Source organism: Coregonus clupeaformis, chromosome 4 (genome assembly GCF_020615455.1).
Source record: "Coregonus clupeaformis isolate EN_2021a chromosome 4, ASM2061545v1, whole genome shotgun sequence".
Taxonomy (NCBI): domain Eukaryota; kingdom Metazoa; phylum Chordata; class Actinopteri; order Salmoniformes; family Salmonidae; genus Coregonus; species Coregonus clupeaformis.
Genome location: NC_059195.1, coordinates 742,841 through 763,151, shown reverse-complemented (window position 1 = coordinate 763,151; position 20,311 = coordinate 742,841). Strand labels below are relative to the sequence as shown.

General features: G+C 43.9%; 1 protein-coding gene across 3 annotated transcripts in view; it reads left to right on the top strand.

Annotated features, from left to right (window-relative positions):
* Positions 1-18,998, top strand: part of LOC121549094 (muscarinic acetylcholine receptor M2-like) — an 81,515-nt gene extending 62,517 nt beyond the window's left edge. For 2 of the 3 annotated variants that reach the window (XM_041860939.2, XM_041860931.2), the window contains one exon: positions 16,404-18,998. In XM_041860939.2, the coding sequence (XP_041716873.1) occupies positions 16,468-17,985 (1,518 nt within the window). In that variant the 5' untranslated portion in view covers positions 16,404-16,467 and the 3' untranslated portion in view covers positions 17,986-18,998. Of the gene's footprint in view, positions 1-13,188; positions 13,271-16,403 lie in introns of those variants that run through there. The other variant, XM_041860945.2, reaches the window with a different exon arrangement.
* The last annotated feature ends 1,313 nt before the right edge of the window (positions 18,999-20,311 follow it).

Here is a 20,311-nt window from a genome sequence, read left to right as displayed (position 1 = left end):
GTAATTAATTTGCATTTCATTGCATGACATAAGTATTTGATCACCTACCAACCAGTAAGAATTCATTTTCTCACAGACCAGTTCATTTTTCTTTAAGAAGCCCTCCTGTTCTCCACTCATTACCTGTATTAACTGCACCTGTTTGAATTCGTTACCTGTATAAAAGACACCTGTCCACACACTCAATCAAACAGACTCCAACCTCTCCACAATGGCCAAGACCAGAGAGCTGTGTAAGGACATCAGGGATAAAATTGTAGACCTGCACAAGGCTGGGATGGGCTACAGGACAATAGGCAAGCAGCTTGGTGAGAAGGCAACAACTGTTGGCGCAATTATTAGAAAATGGAAGAAGTTCAAGATGACGGTCAATCACCCTAGGTCTGGGGCTCCATGCAAGATCTCACCTCATGGGGCATCAATGATCATAAGGAAGGTGAGGGATAATCCCAGAACTACACGGCAGGACCTGGTCAATGACCTGAAGAGAGCTGGGACCACAGTCTCAAAGAAAACCATTAGTAACACACTACGCCGTCATGGATTAAAATCCTGCAGCGCACGCAAGGTCCCCCTGCTCAAGCCAGCGCATGTCCAGGCCCGTCTGAAGTTTGCCAATGACCATCTGGATGATCCAGAGGAGGAATGGGAGAAGGTCATGTGGTCTGATGAGACAAAAATAGAGCTTTTTGGTCTAAACTCCACACGCCGTGTTTGGAGGAAGAAGAAGGATGAGTACAACCCCAAGAACACCATCCCAACCGTGAAGCATGGAGGTGGAAACATCATTCTTTGGGGATGCTTTTCTGCAAAGGGGACAGGACGACTGCACCGTATTGAGGGGAGGATGGATGGGGCCATGTATCGCGAGATCTTGGCCAACAACCTCCTTCCCTCAGTAAGAGCATTGAAGATGGGTCGTGGCTGGGTCTTCCAGCATGACAACGACCGAAACACACAGCCAGGGCAACTAAGGAGTGGTTCCGTAAGAAGCATCTCTCAAGGTCCTGGAGTGGCCTAGCCAGTCTCCAGACCTGAACCCAATAGAAAATCTTTGGAGGGAGCTGAAAGTCCATATTGCCCAGCGACAGCCCCAAAACCTGAAGGATCTGGAGAAGGTCTGTATGGAGGAGTGGGCCAAAATCCCTGCTGCAGTGTGTGCAAACCTGGTCAAGACCTACAGGAAATGTATGATCTCTGTAATTGCAAACAAAGGTTTCTGTACCAAATATTAAGTTCTGCTTTTCTGATGTATCAAATACTTATGTCATGCAATAAAATGTAAATTAATTACTTAAAAATCATACAATGTGATTTTCTGGATTTTTGTTTTAGATTCCGTCTCTCACAGTTGAAGTGTACCTATGATAAAAAAATTACAGACCTCTACATGCTTTGTAAGTAGGAAAACCTGCAAAATTGGCAGTATATCAAATACTTGTTCTCCCCACTGTACATCTACACATGAATGAATGTGGACAGGTTGACATGATGTGTAGCGACAAGACTTGTGTTTCCTCACTGAAGTGTCACCTGTATGTCTTAGCTTCCTGTCTCTAACCCTCATGGTGAAACCGCAGGCTGTTGGCATAGTAGGTAGTGAAAGGATCACACGTGAATTGTCATGGAGATTACATGCCATGCCTGCTGTACACACGCAAGACTGTCAGGGCATTCAGGAAAGGGGCTGCTAGTACACCCCAGAGCAAGATGCAAACCAGGACGAAGTTCGTACGAATCAACTGAAGTAGAGCAAACAGCTAAGAGCTGAATATGTCTGTTCAAAAGGAGAAACAGTAAAGTGTAGCTAATTTTGGTTCTGTTGAATAACTCACTAGGTTTGCAAGCAGCAATCCTGTTGCCTGCTGTGTGCAAATTGGAAGTTAGATGTGCTCTTTCAGAGCTGGGTTCTTCTCTATTCTGAAGAAATGGTGTCGATGAAACAGGGTTGCAGTTAGAAGTGCAGAACTATCCAGATCAAAGAACTAGCCTTTTCAAGGCATTTCTGACCAGAGGCCACATTAGCTCAGAACTGACATCACCAATTAACAAAATCTGATTTGGCAGCAAGTTTCCTTCAGGCCGAGTCCCCTGACAATGTCAGCACGTTGACAAACAAAAATAACCTTAATCAGAGTGCTGTAATGAATGCTTTAGCTGCTGGGCCTTGATTTTTGATTGGCTCTGGGCTAGAGTTTTGACGAGATGCTGTGTTGGGCGCACTGTCTTGGCTCCTACCAATTCGCAAGCCCAATTAGCCGTGTCTCGAGGGGCATGAGAGTGGGGTTTTATGTGCCAAAGTCCAGCAGCCTGGTGTCCCTCGAGATTCTGAGTTGTGCTGTCCATCAGAACACTGGGGCATGCAATTCTGCAGGCGAGGAGAGAGAGAGCGAGAGAGCTGAGGGGGGCTAATTGTGCAGCTGAGACCTTGTGTCTTCAAATTGCCATAGCGCTGCATCATAAGTTCTTGTTGCATCCACATTCCTAATTAATAAGGCTGATTTTGTTCTGGCTTTAGGGCTTATTGGTTTGTCCGTCCCTGTTGAAGAACTGTTTGCTTGTGGTCCCATGAAAATCTAAGACAAGACTATATCGACTTCATGAATACTGAGGCTGAGCTTCCTCAGTGGAAAGCCCCTTGATCGTACTGCTTACCTGGCTCAATTATAGAATTTGCTCATATGTCTCTGTTGCACTTCTTCCCCTGTGGCCGTTCATGTTTGAAAAGTAAACTCTGTGATCATTGTCTAACAAATCAGTCACTATTAGTAAACTATGTGAACATCATTTAACGAAGCAGTAACCGTTTTGGACAGCTATTCCTGCCGGGACAGCCCCTCGCAGTAATGCAAATCAGTTAAGAGAAAAGTGGGAAGCTGAAGTGTTTAATATACAGCATGTTTAATTAATGACAGTGCCTGTGAAATATATAGCGGGGCTTTCGAGACTGAGAGCTAATTGGAGGAGTTTGTTTTTATGCCATTTTAAGAGGGCTTGTTCTGACAATGTCAATGGGTAGAGTATTAGGACATTCATAAGCATCTTTTTGAGAAGACTTGATCAAGACTACCTGGTATTGGTGAAAATATGTAACCGTTGTCTAAAGGGTCATAATGTTGGGTCCAACACAGCAAAAGTAATAAACAGTAAGCGATGTTGATGGACTGATGGAAGCTGATTAAACACACTATGTAAGCGTGCTTAAGGTCAGGAGAGCAGACAATGTGAGAAATCCCATTAACGGGCCCTGAGGTACTGTGTGAATTCCATCTTCTTTTTGACTATGTGCTAATAGCAGCATGCATGATCAGGTTATATACAACCTGTCATGTATTAATCTATACTGAGGCTTTTACATTAGTAGGAGAATGAGAGGTAATGACAGTAAAATGAAGCAGAGATAAGACCTACCTAAGTGGTTTCTGTCACGATCACCCTCTCTGCTCCAACCTGGCCTGACATGACATCGCCTCTCAAAGTCTTAGTGTCTGTGATTGCTGTGCTTTGTTAATCTGATGCTTGGATCAAGGTTGTATTCCATGGATTAGCATCCGTCAGCCTGTTTCATTTCCAGTCACACATCACACCCCACAGGGCTTTGGGCTGGAGATTACTGCCAGGGAATGTTGTCGCCCACTTGTCTGGCATGTGGCACATTTCGTTCTTCCCTTATCTGACACAGTTGAAGTTGTCTCTTTACAAGTGTTAGACAGATTCTACTGCAGGTGAATGACCACAGAGAACCTCCATACATCAATGATTCCCACAACCCACTGTGAGGAAGCTAGACAGGTTGCAAGCGTGTCGTTGATTGTACCTGGTGGTAAGAAAATGAGTCACGCTACACTTCAAAAGGTGCGGTTCAGAGACAGCTTGACCCTGTTGAAAAACTGCCAAGTAATGTGAAGAGGGTAGTTTGGTTTTAGGTATTTCCTTTCACTATAGAAAATTGTTCCTAAAACCTATTCCTATGTGTTATACATCTATTCTATCTGACCTGTGAAAACACAGCAGCCAGGAAAGCAAGCAAGAACGTACAGGTGAATGGAACAACCTGCTCAAGGACGATGTAGCCTGGCTTTGTCGTCAAGCTCTGTGTTAAAGGGGAAAGGGAGAGGAAGAGGCTGAAAATACCAAAACAATGAAGTAGAACAATTCCAACAGGCACATGTTTTATCTCCTTCCTTTTCTTCTGCCGTTCCTTCCATTCCTGCTATCTTTCTCCATCTTAATGAGCTGCAGAGCTTTCCATCTACGGAGAGTGCAGGAGCAATACATCACAAGAAGGACACAGAGGGGGGACGGGGGGAGGACAGGAGCGTGGTGACGGCGATGCTGGCAGAACACTATACAGGGCAATTAAGATTGAGTAGACAGCCACGCTGACTCACAGAGAGGGAGAGAGAGAAACATCATGGCAAAGAGTATGACACAGGCGTCCTGTGTCCTCTTTAAAGAGGCAGTCTATATTTATTGTATCTATGGTGTGAATTTAAATGATTGTTGTTACTCTATTCAGTTTAAGGTTAAGATTCCATTTGTGATTGAAGTAGGATAAACTCCATTATACTGATTATGTATGTGTGGACTGAGAGGACGCAGCGTGTGCTGTATGACAGTTAAAGCATAGTACCTACCAGCAAGTGAACATCTAATAACATTCTAGGAATGATTGTCCCCTGAGTACCATGCTGAATCCGGTGTGCAATTAACTGTGCATTCTCAAATAACACTTGACAAATCCAATCACCGAGATCTCCTGGCTGTTCATATTGGCATAAAACCTAAAGTACTCCATGAGTCATGACTTTGATACTTTGGTGCTGAGAGTAAAACCACTCAGACGAGGCGTTTCGAATGGCCTTAATCTATTAAAGAAAACATTCTATCTTGACCTGAATGCATATCTCTTGTCCTTGTCTCTCCCATAAAGTGGGTAGTGCATTGAATCTCATCCCACACATTATGAGACTGAACCATGCACTGTACAACATCTGACTGCACTCGTACAATAAGGGCTCATTGCCCAAAGTTGATTGATGTCCTCAATGTAACACATTCAGACAGAGAGAAAAAGAGATGGTCTCTTTTAATGCAGTGAAAAGACAATGCATAGAATTATATACATTTTAGTCATTTAGCAGACGCTCTTATCCAGAGCAATTAGGTTTAAGTGCCTTGCTCAAGGGAACATCGACTGATTTTTCACCTAGTCGGCTCAGGGATTAGAACCAGCAACCTTTCGGTTACTGGCACAATGCTCTTAACCACTAAGCTACCTGTTGCCCTCAAAACCACCATACTAACGATATCATACCAGTATTATCAACAATCAGCAAGCAATATAAATAAAATGTTTGTTCACACTTCCATTTCGCCAAATTATCACATTCCAAAGTTCTTACATACACTACATGACCAAAAGTATGTGGACACCTGCTCGTCGAACATCTCATTCCAAAATCATGGGCATTAATATGTAGTTGGTCCCCCCTTTGCTGCTATAACAGCCTCCACTCTTCTGGGAAGGCTTTCCACTAGATGTTAGAACATTGCTGCAGGGACTTGCTTTCATTCAGCCACAAGAGCATTAGTGAGGTCGGGCACTGATGTTGGGCGATTAGACCTGGCTCACAGTCAGCATTCCAATTCATCCCAAAGGTGTTCGATGGGGTTGAGGTCAGTCAAGTTCTTCCACACCAATCTCGAAAACCATTTCTTTATGGACCTCGCTTTATGCACAGGGGGACATTTTCATGCTGAAACAAGAAAGGGCCTTCCCCAAACTGTTGCCACAAAGTTGGAAGTACAGAATCATCTAGAATGCCATTGTATGCTGTAGCGTTAAGATTTCCTTTCACTGGAACAGGGCAGAAATTTGACGAACTGACTTGTTGGAAAGGTGGCATCTTATGACGGTGCCACGTTGAAAGTTACTGAGCTCTTCAGTATGGGCCATTCTACTGCCAATGTTTGTCTATGGAGATTACTCGATTTTATACACCTGTCAGCAACGGGTGTGGCTGAAATAGCCGAATCCCCTAATTTGAAGGGGTGTCCACATGCTTTTGTATATATAGTGTACTGTAGATTGCTCTATTCATAAGCACTGAAGCCTTTGTTCATCAGATTGGAGGACGTGCTCCTTCACACCAGGTGTGCTTCATTTCCATTATCGAATTACTGGACCCAATTATTTCCGTTCATTCCCTAATTCCATGTTGCTCCAAGTTTGTTCCCAGCTTCTGTAAAAGATCCAGACACCTGTTCCTCTCCCTGTACCCGTGAGACAGCTCGTTCTGAACCTTCACAATAGAACGGGGCGTAATGCAACCAAGCTTTAGAGAGGAGGCCTCAGCGCAGGGCAGGGCCAATAGGTTCTTTCTGCAACGTGATAATACTACTGAGCCACAAACACCTGTGAGACAGAGAGTGGAGCGGCGGTGCGGCACCGTGTGAAAACCACAATGAGCCAGCGGCAGGCCTGCTTATTGCCATGCACAGTATGGAGGGCTGTGGACAGCAGGAGAGTCCCCCAGCAGTATAAAAAAGGAAACAGGATATATTGTCATTCTCTATGGGAGCGCATTACCTGGGAGATACGCTCAGCTGATGACAGTGGCCATGTAGAGCGTCACATTACCAAGTGTAATGGGTTTCATGACCGTAGCCTCAGCCAAGCACAACACTGTAGTGATTCTATTTTCCAGGATACCTCGGTCTTCTCTGATGATGCTGAACCCAGCGTTGTATCTTACTACATGCCGCAGCAGGATTTGCTTATCTTTCGATTCAAAAACTCATATTTGTATATTTGCCAGTCATTAGGACTGCCGGGACGAATACTGCAAATATCGTGACAAGGTTACAGCTGATGGGAATCTGAATAACTGAAGGGGAAGTGTCTGTTTTTAGAGTGTTAGCCCATCAAGGTGTACCAGTGACAGTTACCATTGTGCACATTCTTTCTGTGCCATTACCCCCTCCCAAACATGATGCCTGTCCTGGCAGTTGTCGCCTACGGCACTCAGCCAGAGAGATGATCTAGCTGCCAGATGTTGGTGTTAATATGTCTGCCTGTCGATAATGGGCTATTTTAGGGGTGCCGCTATTGTCCTTGTAGCCCAGTGGAAAACATGGCACATCCGTCTGCCATCAATGACACCTGGGACACTTCCCACAGAGGATGAGCCAAAACAAGAATTAACTAGAGATAATTACTCTTACTTTCTGCCGTGTCAGTCTTGTTGTGTTACAAAGTCTAAAGATAGGCCTAATTTTACTTAAGTATCCCTGTTTGTACAGGAGGTCTGCATTCTTTCAGTGCACAAACAATGGTTGTCCTATCTCCAACAACCTGGTATCTAGTTTAGATTTTATATGATCCCAAGAGTACTGAAAATGCACCGAACTTCACCAATAAACAGAGAATGGAAAGACTGCTAATTGCCGCTCATCTGACACAGGAAACATATTTCCAGTATTTTTCAGTCGCAGGTAAATTATGAACGCAGTATTGTGTAGTGAAAGGCAATATTGGTAGCATTTGGGTAAGCAGCGTGACTGTGTTTGTCAAGTGGTGGCAGCCACGCTGGGACACTCAATGTGACAGGAGGAAATTGACTCGTCTGCTTGAGGACTTTTTTGTCATTATAATTTGGGCTGTGTGCATCTTGGTTTTCCATAGCAATTTTGCCAAATCACTGTGCAATATCTGACCTGCCCATATGGCTCAGAAACTGTTACCAAGTGAAAGTAGGCTAAGGGAATTGGTTATATTTCCCTTGCTCTTCATCTGACAAAAACTACTTAGCATATTCATACTGTCATACAGTGGTGATTTGCATAACTGGGTTAGGAAGGACTACTTTTTTTTTTAGAAACTTGGTAGAGAGCACAACAGTTAGTCCTATAGTTGTCTAATGCTTCATGTTTAGGAATGATCTATGAATTGAACCTTTGCATTACATTGTCTAAGGTCTATTTTGTGGCATTTGCTAAGTTGTTCCTGTATAAACAGCTCTTCCTCTAGTGCTGTGTCAGCACAGCCCTATTGGTGGTGTGGTCTGACAGGACGCCAGAGGTCGTACATGACGCTGTCATTTTTCACAGATGGCGTTGGAGACTGCTGTAGAAAACTAACCAGAATATCAATAGGCGCATCTCAGAGAGCAGTGCAGAGAGGGGAGAGGAATAGACGGCACCTTAAACTGACAGACCTGGTATAAGGGAAGTATAATTTGTGCTAAATCAATGATGAATGTAATTTCTAGGAAGTGGCATGTAAAGGTTAGAAGAGGAGAGTTGTGGGCTCTTCGTCTTCTAAGGAGTAGAGTGGGTTCATCTAAAGCAGGGGAATCAAACTCAATCCATGGGGAGCCTAGTGTCCGCTGGTTAGGGTTAGGGTTAGGGTTAGGGTTAGGGTTAGGGTTAGGGTCCATCAATCAAGTACAAGGGAGGAGCGAAAACCCGCAGACACTCGGCCCTCTGTGGAATGAGTCTGACACCTGATCTAAAGCAATGGAAGCAATAGAGGGAAGCAGAGGTGTTTTTATGATTTTGTTAACCCTCAAAGTGGGGACTGACCCAAGCTGATGGGGAGGTGTCACACACTATCTGAGAGGATCAAGGTTACTGTGCTCTTCATCATGCACAACACACACACACAAACACAGACACAGACACACACGAGCACACACACACACACACACACACACACACACACACACACAGACAAACACACACACACTTTTCCATCTTCTTCTACACGCGTACGTTGCCACATGGCCCATCAGCGTTCTCTGGGGAGGACAGCAGACAGTGTTTGCACACCCCAGAGTGTTTTTCCACAGGCATGAATGTCATTTACTGCTTGTCAACTCTCCATTAACCCCTCTCGCTTTGTGTCCACTCTGCCACTTCAGCAGCACATTTGAACTGTATGCTTTGTCACACCTGCTCAGACATTTCCGTGCTGAGGAAACGTGACTGCTTGCCTGCCTCCCAAGCTGTTTGCCATATCAGAGAGACATCTTTCTATAGGAGGTATTTAAAGGTCAAAACATCCCATGAGAAGCGGATCACGCTCTGGGTTCAAATCTATATGGGGGGCGTGGTAGGGGGCGTGACCAATGGTGATGTCTCTGACCTACATTTTTTTAGGCTGTCCTCTTGGCCGCAGAGACATGTTTTAAAGCTTATTTCCTGCAACTCAACACATTTTGCCACGGGGCTGATAGAACAAAATTGCATTTTTAAAGCTAATTTCCTGCAATTCTACACATTTTGCCATGGCTTATGCCATGTTCTTATGCTGTCTGAGTGACTCAAACATTATAACAAAATCAATGGGGGGGCATGCCATTACATTTTTTGAATTTTAGATTCTTCCTGACTTTTATTTAGGAGATTGTTAGTTCTAATTATCTGTTTTTCGACATACTTTATATCTGGTTTTAGTCGTTTAAGCGTACACTGAAAACGTTTTACTATTATTTTCCGCTGTGGTGCAGAGATGAAGGCTTGTGTATTCCAGAAACGCCTAGCCACAAACAGCACAGTAAACAAAGGCCTTAACCCTGTGCGTTCCCATAAAAATGCATCTAATCGTCTGAAACAGGGGGTAACTGCCCTGGGCTTTACCTTGGATCAGTGCTCGGAGATGGGAAAGAGAATCTGTACCCTGGGGAGTCAGCGTAATGCACCACTTTAAGTGCAGCTAAATAACCCATTCCCCTGTAATCACATTCCCTTTCATGTTTTGTAGAGGACCAAGATGAAATTATGTATGTGTATCTCACAGGACATACAGTACCAGTCAAAAGTTTGGACACACCTACTCATTCAAGGGTTTTTCTTTATTTTTACTATTTTCTACATTGTACAATAATAGTGAAGACATCAAAACTATGAAATAACACATATGGAATCATGTAGTAACCAAAAAAGTGTTAAACAAATCAAAATATATGTTACATTTGAGATTCTTCAAATAGCCACGCTTTGCCTTGATGACAGCTTTGCACACTCTTGGCATTCTCTCAACCAGCTTCATGAGGTAGTCACCTGGAATGTATTTCAATTAACAGGTGTGCCTTCTTAAAAGTTAATTTGTGGAATTTATTTCCTTCTTAATGTGTTTGAGCCAATCAGTTGTGTTGTGACAAGGTAGGGGGGGTATACAGAAGATATCCCTATTTGGTAAAAGACCAAGTCCATATTATGGCAAGAACAGCTCAAATAAGAAACGACAGTCCATCATTACTTTAAGACATGAAGGTCAGTCAATACGGTAAATGTCAAGAACTTTGAAAGTTTCTTCAAGTGCAGTCGCAAAAACCATCAAGCGCTATGATGAAACTGCCTCTCATGAGGACCGCCACAGGAATGGAAGACCCAGAGTTACCTCTGCTGCAGAGGATAAGTTCATTAGAGTTACCAGCCTCAGAAATTGCAGCCCAAATAAATGCTTCACACAGTTCAAGTAACAGACACATCTCAACATCAACTGTTCAGAGGAGACCATGTGAATCAGGCCTTCATTGTCAAATTTCTGCAAAGAAACCACTACTAAAGGACACCAATAAGTAGAAAAGACCTGCTTGGGCCAAGAAACACGGGCAATGGACATTAGACCGGTGGAAATCTGTCCTTTGGTCTGATTAGTCCAAATTTGAGATTTTTGGTTCCAACCGCCTTGTCTTTGTGAGACGCAGAGTAGGTGAACGGATGATCTCTGCATGTGTGGTTCCCACCATAAAGCATGGAGGAGGAGGTGTGATGGTGTGGGGATGCTTTGCTGGTGACACTGTAAGTGATTTATTTAGAATTCAAGGCACTCTTAACCTGCATGGCTACCACAGCATTCTGCAGCGATAAGCCATCCCATCTGGTTTGCGCTTAGTGGGACTATCATTTGTTTTTCGACAGGACAATAACCCCAACACACCTCCAGGATGTGTAAGGGCTATTTGACCAAGAAGGAGAGTGTTGGAGTGCTGCATCAGATGACCTGGCCTCCACAATCACTCGACCTCAACCCAATTGAGATGGTGTGGGATGAGTTGGACCGCAGAGTGAAGGAAAAGCAGCCAACAAGTGCTCAGCATATGTGGGAACTCCTTCAAGACTGTTGGAAAAGCATTCCAGGTGAAGCTGGTTGAGAGAATTCCAAGAGTGTGCAAAGCTGTCATCAAGGCAAATGGTGGCTACTTTGAAGAATATCAAATATCAAATATATTTTGATTTGTTTAACACTTTTTTTGGTTACTACATGATTCCATGTGTTATTTCATGGTTTTGATGTCTTCACTATTATTCTACAATGTAGAAAATAGTAAAAAATAAAGAAAAACCCTTGAATTAGTAGGTGTGTCCAAACTTTTTACTGGTAGTGTAGGTGAAGTCAGAATATCGCTTGTGAATCTAACAAATGTGACCTGGAAAGTATACCTAAAATGTCACAGGCAAACATTTTGGTCAAAACTATCAGTTTGATTTATTGGATTTCGGAAGAAAACCTTTCTCTACGTTTTGCATACTGCCGATCTGACTTGTCTGGCGTTGGACGGTAAAGAGGAAGTGAAGGATACCCACACAAATGCAGAAAAGGGAGAAGTTGGCCCTACCTGCCTCCCAAAGGGCACAGGCAATTTTCAGCTCTAGTGATCCATCTCCAGAAGCAGCTAAGTCCAATTGTGGAACAATACTCAACTCATTTATTCACATCCACCCCACAGCAGCAACTGACTCTCCTTGGCGTTATTTTTAAGCATACTAAATGGGGGGAAATGGGACAGTGGAAGTCAATGACATTGGAGATGGGACCACACCACAAATCACAGGATGACAATACAAATGTAGATATATTCATAAAATAATATAACATTAAAAAAAATCTGTTTTAGCCAAGGAGAAAACAGTGTACATGACAGGGCAATAGCAAACAAAGATTTTTAAAAAATCCCCATCTTTAAGAGCCTGAGATGTGTACTTTTGTGTATGAGTGCAGTCTATGGTGTATATTAGCCAGGTGCACTGGAGCTCAGTGATGACTGATGTCTGATGAGAGGCAACCTCAATGATTGATGGCCATGCTTGAGCCTCCAGGCCTTGCCTCAGGTGATGTGAACTGTACACACGCACAGCGGGCTGCTGTACAGCTGGAAGCCTACACCTGGAAGTCAACGACTGCAGGGGAGATGTCATTATTCACCACACAGGCTGTAATGGCACCATTATCTCCCTGTCACATTTTGTGTCTCAGCACCAATCACTGGGGGATATAGAGTGAGTTCAGAAATGATTGACACCGTTGATAAAGATGAGCAATAATGACTGTATAAAATAAAGAATTAAAATATTGAGCTATATTGTATGCTGAAAACAATGGGGAAATTATATTATTTCATACTAATACAAATGCTGAGAGAAAGAGATTTTGTTTAACAGGTAACTTTTTTGTGGTAGCATCCATGTAGCATCCAGGTAGCATACATGATGATACTACCATGATTATGGATAATCCTGAATGAATTGTGAATAATGATGAGTGAGAAAGTTACACAAGGTCAAAGATCATACCCCCAAGACATACTAACTTCCCCTGTTATTGGTAATGGTGAGAGGTGAGCATGTGTCGTGACCCGGAAGTTGGATGTAACGCTCACTCCGCTGAGCTCCAGCTAATTCTGGGTCGGAGGGAGCAGGAAGCCATAAAGGCGGGAATTCGTCGTGAAAATAAGAAAAAGCGTAATCAGAGGGCCAAGCAGCTCCGCCCGCGGTCAGCATCGGATTGCAGCATCAGCAGGATTACTTCCATCGTCAGCACATTCAACTTCACCCAAATGTAGAGCCGGGGGAATTACCAGAATGGGAGGGATGTGCGGTGAAACTTGAACTTCCACTAACCCACTTCTTTGACATCCTTCTGGAAGATGTCAATAACAGCGAGGACTGGGGGCTTGGGGAGTCCATTATGGACCAGATGTAACCAGTTTTAAGGGAGTGATTGAATGAGGGGAAATTACAGTATTGTATGAATCTGATGTAACCGGTTTGTGGGGAGGAGTGTGTAAGGGAGGTTTGACAGTTTATAAAGCTTGCAGGTTAGAAGGGGTCTACTTTTTCTGTTTCAGAGAGCCTATTATTTGGACCTCTCTCTTTTTGAGGATTTATTTTCTATATTATTTACTGTTGTTTTTTTTGTTCCACTTTTCATAACACTGTTGTTGATGCTTTTTTCTGAATTCTTCAAAGACATCAGTTAGAGGTAAGCCTCCATTCTTTTACATTTACATTGACATTTTAGTCATTTAGCAGACGCTCTTATCCAGAGCGACTTACAGTTTTTAGGATGTTAGACTAAGGCATGACACGGTGACTACCTTTTCGTCTCGTGGGACACTAGGTCCCATTACGGTGAGTAACTCCAGGTCCACAGGCAAAGGGTTTGTGATGCGCACAAGTGGGTGTAAAACTATATATGTATTTAATAATAACAGTTGCAGAGCGGAGAAAGTCACCACTCTAGTTCCCCTGGTCTTATAGTTCCCCTGGTCTTATAGTTCCCCTGGTCTTATAGTTCCCCTGGTCTTATAGTTCCCCTGGTCTTATAGTTCCCCTAGTCTTATAGCTCAACTGGTAGAGCACAGCGCTTGTAACGCCAAGGTAGTGGGTTCGATCCCCGGGACCACCCATACACAAAAATTTATGCACGCATGACTGTAAGTCGCTTTGGATAAAAGCGTCTGCTAAATGGCATATTATTATTATTATTAGTTCCCCTGGTCTTATAGTTCCCCTGGTCTTATAGTCCTGGGAGAGCCTGATGAACTACGGGTCGCCCTACCCCTGAGCTGGACACCCCGCTGAGTGGTTTTTAATAAAAAGGTTTCTTCCACTCCAGCTGTCGGCCGCCGATCTCTACACTGGTGGTATCAGCGGGTTGCTGGGATCGGGACTGGGCTGGAAGGGAAACACCAGTGGGTAATAGTCCTGAAGCAGGGATAACTTCGGCCAGCTCATTAAGCTCAAGGGGGAGGCGTGAGTTGGGCAAGACACATGTCTTAGGGGTATGATCTTTGACCCTCTGTAACTTTCTCACTCATCATTATTCACGATTCATTCAGGATTATCCGTAATCATGGTAGCATCCACATTCATGTAGAAGTGACTATGAAAGTGACTCCAAAAAGACACAATACATTATTTACCAATCATTTCTATTGGGCACAAAATCATCTGAAACACAACCAAAACAAACAGCAAATGCATCCAACAACGTTGTAGTCACAAGCTTCATGTAGTCATTGTGTGCTATGAATATGGGAACAAATACTTAACTTTTGACTACTTTATTTATAAGAATCTTTAGGGGTGTCAATAATTTTGACAACTACCATTTTGAGAAAAATATATTTTACTTGTTGAACACCATATCGATCACACTTTATTTGGATAGTCCAGATGCTTTACAGATGGTCATACTATCAACAAATTATCTGTTGATAAGCAACTGCTTGCTAAGGTTAGTGTTAGGGTTAGATTTAGAATAAGGGTTAGGGAAAGGCTTAAGTTTAGGGTTAGGATAAGGTTTAAGGTTAGGGTTAGGGCTAGGGTTAGGGTTAGTTGAAATGTTACTGATAGCCTGTAGAGCATCTACAGATGGACTATCCAAATAAAGTGTTACCCATTTAGTCAAATGAGCAGCCGGACTGCAGCCCCGGGCCAGCATGAGGCATCTGTTTCCCATCCTCTCAAGGGAAATGTCAAACACTGACTGGCTGGGCTCCCTAGAGTGTGAATGAAATGTCTTCAGCAGGGTGATGTCACCATGACAAGGTGAGGAGACATGTAGAATAATACTTTCTCTAGATGCCCTTAAGCAACATTTATGTGCCATGGTTCTACAGAGAGGGGATTTGTGACTGTCTCTGTTTGATTCCGGAAGGGCAAAGATTTGACTGTTACAGCAGAGATTTCAGTTGTGGGACGAGGCTTATGTTAGCTGGAGGTGGACAAAGATGTGCCGAGGGACTTACTGCCTCCCCCCATCCTCAGTCCATCCTCACTGAATCATCCATTTCCTTTCTTTAATCCACTTCTCTATAGTGAGCCACAAGTGTGTCCTGTTTGTATTGTTGGATGTTTTAACATATACATTGGTGGACTAAAACATTTGATGGGGATTAGTCCAGCTTAGCTCTGTGCCTAATGCAATGATTAGGGATTTCTGGCAGAGAAGATAAGTAAATTACTGCATCTCTAGTTATTCAGAGGCTGTGATCAACTGTTAAGGGGCATAAGCCTAAAAGCAGGACCTAAGAAAGAAGGAGCTGTTCAGTGTCAGTTAGTGAGCTGTCAGCCAATATCTCCTCATTTAGGCCCATTCAGATCAATCAATTGTGCATGGTGACAGTCAAACAGGTCGCTGAACGATCCAGTATCACAAAACAACTACTCAAAGTGACAAATTACACAGAGACAATCTGTGTTACTCAGTCAGATGCTGTACACCAAATGAGATCTCCCTGCCCATCAGTTGAACCATTATTAAACTGTCAGAGATGTAGCAACATGCAGAGCCTCCCTCTGAGAGCACGTTCCCTCCAAACACTTTACTGTGAGACTACATGCCAGGAAACAAGGTAAAATACTAGGGGGCTGGAAACACATGGATCAATTTGTATTTTCTTTGAGCTGCAGAGCCCATCCCCAAACACAGCTAGATATAATCCTACCAGCTCTCACCTGCCAGAAACACACACAGCTCATCAGGTGCAGGGTGAAAACATCAAGTGAAATGGTGGAAGGAAGAACATAGTAAGAGAGTGTATTGCTACTGTAGATGATGGGAGCTCCTGTTAGGCCTACACTGAATCATAGCCTACCAGTGATAGATGTCGTTGCACACCACAAGAGAAAAATGTCTTGGTCTGTCAATTCAATTGCTTTTTTGTAAACAATAGGAGGTAATACATCTCACTTGCGGTGTTGTTTTCTTTTGTTGAGACAAAAAGGGTCTTATCTTGTAACTGTTGTCAGTATGTGGCTTGTTGTCCTTTTGAAAGTATCTCCTCCCATGTAGGATACAATAGTTTTTGTTTACCAGGCCTGTTTTGAGCAGCAATACACCACCAGTAAGTTGACAAATGTCATGTTTTAACTTGAAAATCTCATTAGTCCTTGTCGTTGTTTGTAAATACGTTTGTTTTTCGTAGCACATCTCCGCTAGTCACCTTGTCACACACAGTAATTATTATTAAATAATGATACATGTTCATGATATTATATGTGTGGAAGTATCCCTAGTTTGCAGTAGTTTCCCCGAATTAGAATGATGATGCATGCATGTAGGCTACTTAATTATCTAATCCATTGTTTTCCTCTGTTTCCCTCCATAGTTGCAAAGGTGATTCAAAGCTTAAATTCCAACTGAATAGAAGAACATCCCCAAGACCAGATGCAATGGAGATGTTCAATTTCACCAACTTCACCTACTGGAATGCCTCTGAAGGCAATGACGCAGGGCCTGTCATTGAACCCGAAAGCCCATACAAGACTGTGGAGGTGGTGTTCATTGTATTGGTGGCTGGGTCCCTCAGCCTGGTCACCGTTATTGGAAATATCCTGGTCATGCTTTCCATTAAGGTTAATAGGAACCTACAGACTGTCAACAACTACTTTTTATTCAGCCTTGCATGTGCTGACCTAATCATCGGGCTGTGTTCCATGAACTTGTACACAGTTTACATAGTGATTGGCTACTGGCCCTTAGGGCCTGTGGTGTGTGATCTGTGGTTAGCCTTGGACTATGTGGTGAGTAACGCATCTGTCATGAACCTACTCATCATCAGTTTTGACAGATACTTCTGCGTCACAAAGCCCCTCAGCTACCCTGTCAAAAGGACCACCAAGATGGCAGGGATGATGATTGCTGCTGCCTGGGTCCTCTCCTTCATTCTGTGGGCCCCGGCCATCCTTTTCTGGCAGTTCATCGTGGGCGGGCGGACAGTGCCTGAGAGGGAGTGTTACATTCAGTTCTTCTCTAATGCAGCAGTCACCTTCGGCACGGCCATCGCAGCCTTCTACCTGCCTGTTATCATCATGGTCATTCTCTACATACAGATCTCTATAGCCAGTAAAAGCCGGGTGAAGAAGGAGACCAGGAAGCCGTCAGGGCCCAACCCAGAGGCCCTGTCCACCGAGCAGGCAAGGGGCAGTAATACTGCCAAGCCCATCAACAACAACATGACAGCAGAGGACACAGAGCAGGGCAGGACCCAGGCCACAGATGACGTGGCCAACCAGCACGACGGAAAACTGCAGAACGGCAAGGGCCCGTCCACCACGGGTGGAGAGGGGGAGATGGAGGGAGAGGATGGGGGCAGGGAGAACTGTGCCCACGGAGAGGAGAAAGAGAGCTCCAACGACTCGACATCTGGCAGTGCAGCTGCGTCCAACCACAAAGACGAGGAAGTGGTGCCATCCAGAGCAAACTGCAACGCCGAGCTCGTTCAGCAGCCAACCCGCCACCGGGCCAAGGCAGGCGGCTCCAAACTCACCTGCATCAAGATTAAGACCAATTCTCCCAAGGGGGACTGTTACACGCCCTCCAACGCCACGGTGGAGATCGTCCCTGCCACGGAGAAGCAGAACCACGTGGCACGGAAAATAGTGAAGATGACCAAGCAGCCGCCCAAAAAGAAGAAAGCGCCACCGTCTCGGGAGAAGAAGGTGACCCGTACCATCATGGCCATCCTAGTGGCCTTCGTGGCCACCTGGACCCCTTACAATGTCATGGTGCTCATCAACACCTTCTGCTCCAGCTGCATCCCCAGCACGGTCTGGACTATCGGCTACTGGCTGTGCTATATCAACAGCACCATCAACCCCGCCTGCTATGCCCTCTGCAATGTCACTTTCAAAAAGACATTCAAACATCTCCTCCTCTGCCAATACAAAAACATTAGGTCAGCTAGATGAATATGGCTGCGAGTGTATGTGTGTATGTGCATGCGTGCACGTGTGCGTGTGTGTGTGAGAGAGGTTTATGATGCGGTTCCTTTTCTTTGTTTCAACTCTACGGCTCATAAGACAACACGTATCCTGCAGCCATGTTGGGTTTGACTCTGATGTATGAGATTTGTGATGCAACTGTTGAGACATAAGACTTACAAAGAAGCACACAGCCAGAAGAACAAATAGACAGAACATGAAAAGGATAGAGAGCTCTGCACTGCACAATGCCAATGCTAAGGGAAAATAGGGCTGACTGAATGCACAAACCTCCCGTTTGAAATTCAGTGTAAAAAAAAAAAGAAACCTGTACATATCAATGTATACGCAAAATGTAAATGTGTGTTAGTGTGTGTGTGTGTGTGTGTGTGTGCGCATCTGTCTGAGCGTGACAGAATGATCCATCACACAGTTTCAGTGGAGATGTCCGCCAGAAACGACAGCACAAGGACATACAGTACATCCTACAAGCTGTTTCTGTATTCCAGTGGCACTCTGTGTTGGAGACATATGAAGCGGAGCAGCTTGTCTAAATTGCCTCTCTGGCATGTTCATATACGATTGAGTAACATGGCTGGGAGCCCTCCTATCTCCAGCGATGGACCATAAGAGGCCCCTGAAGGGCATAGCAGGACAGAGACCAGGGCTGACCAGGGTCACCACCCACCACAATGTAGGACGGAGGTTAGGGTGCTTGCTGTGAAAAAGTATATTCTTTCCACCGAAGAAAAAGGTGAAAAAAGGTCATAACTAAACAAATAAATAGATAATGTAAAAATACATCCAAAAAGGCATTGTTCAAGTACGTTATTTTGCTTGTCATTTGTTTTCCACATCATTTTAGATGATAGCGATTTTATCGCTTACATTTCATGACGAGTTTTATGTTTATTTGATCGTATATTAAGATATTTTTTCTGTCAGATTGTCTACACTCTTAGAAAAAAAGGTGCTATCTAGAACCAAAAAGGGTTATTCGGTTGTCCCCATAGGAGAACCCTTTGAAGAACCCCTTTTGCGTTCCATGTAGAACACTTTCCACAGAGAGTTCTACCTATAACCAAAAAGGGTTTTGCCTGGAACTAAAAAGGGTTCTTCTATAGGGACAACCGCAGAACCCTTTTGGAACCCTTTTTTCTAAAAGTGTATTGATGCTTGGAGCTTGTAAATTAATTCAGAGGGTGGCAGTTGGCAGGGGCTTGGAGCCAAACGCCTATTAGATTCTACAGGAAGGGATCTTGTGCTTTTCCAGGGATGAGTTGGGACATTCCTCTGAGATTGGTTTCTGTGACACAGGCATGGGGATACTCAACATAATTTGATCCCGCTATGTTGCAGATGTTACAGCAAGAGCCACCCACCTGTTGTATGTCAGTCCTGACCGATAATGAAGCGAAAGATTGAAGAGGATTGTATTTTTGTCTTGCTGTCGTCAGAGGTGGTTTGTATTCGTTTGGTAGGGGTTACCAAGGTTGTAGAGTGATTGATAGAGTGTCATATCGTGGAGATTTAGAGGTTATTTCAGTGTGTTTCTGTTGTTAAACACTAATAATCACAGGCCATGGCCTTGTGAATTATAAGGGCTACTTGATGTTAGATATAGTAATTCATCTACGTGTGTGTGTGTGTGTGTGTGTGTGTGTGTGTGTGTGTGTGTGTGTGTGTGTGTGCATGTGTGTGTATTTCATCACATGAATATAGATTAAGTTGTATGTATTGTTTATGTATGTTAGTTTTACTGTGATCACAGTCTAATGACTTTAGAAATAATGCGATACTAGAATTCCCATGTTTTTGTGCCATACTGTTCGTTTCCATGCATTTCGTCCACACCGAATGCTAATCTCCAACACAGTCCATTTATCTGTAACATGCTAATGAATTCCAATTTAATTAATGATTATAAAGCAGCCATGGGATGGTCGCCAAGTTGGTTGCTAGGGGGGCTTAACAGACATTACACCCGCATTGAGCAGCCCTTTAAGGCAGTCTCCTAAAAGAGAGATATGGGACAGGCCTATAATGGAAACTCACCATGAGCCTGATCAGATTATAAAATGATGTGGAACACCTACTGGAGATTAAAGATTGGCCATTACACGCTGGGTTTACACAGCCCCTCCCCTCCCGTACCACTTAGTGTCCCACTCGCTCCTGATCCCGTTATGTGTGACTGTGACGTCCCCTATATCAGGACATTGTTTAAAGGCATTTACTATCCCTATCTCCCTCCCCTCCCTCACCCTCTCTCTCTCTCTCTCTCTCTCTCTCTTTCTCTCTCTCTCTCTCTCCC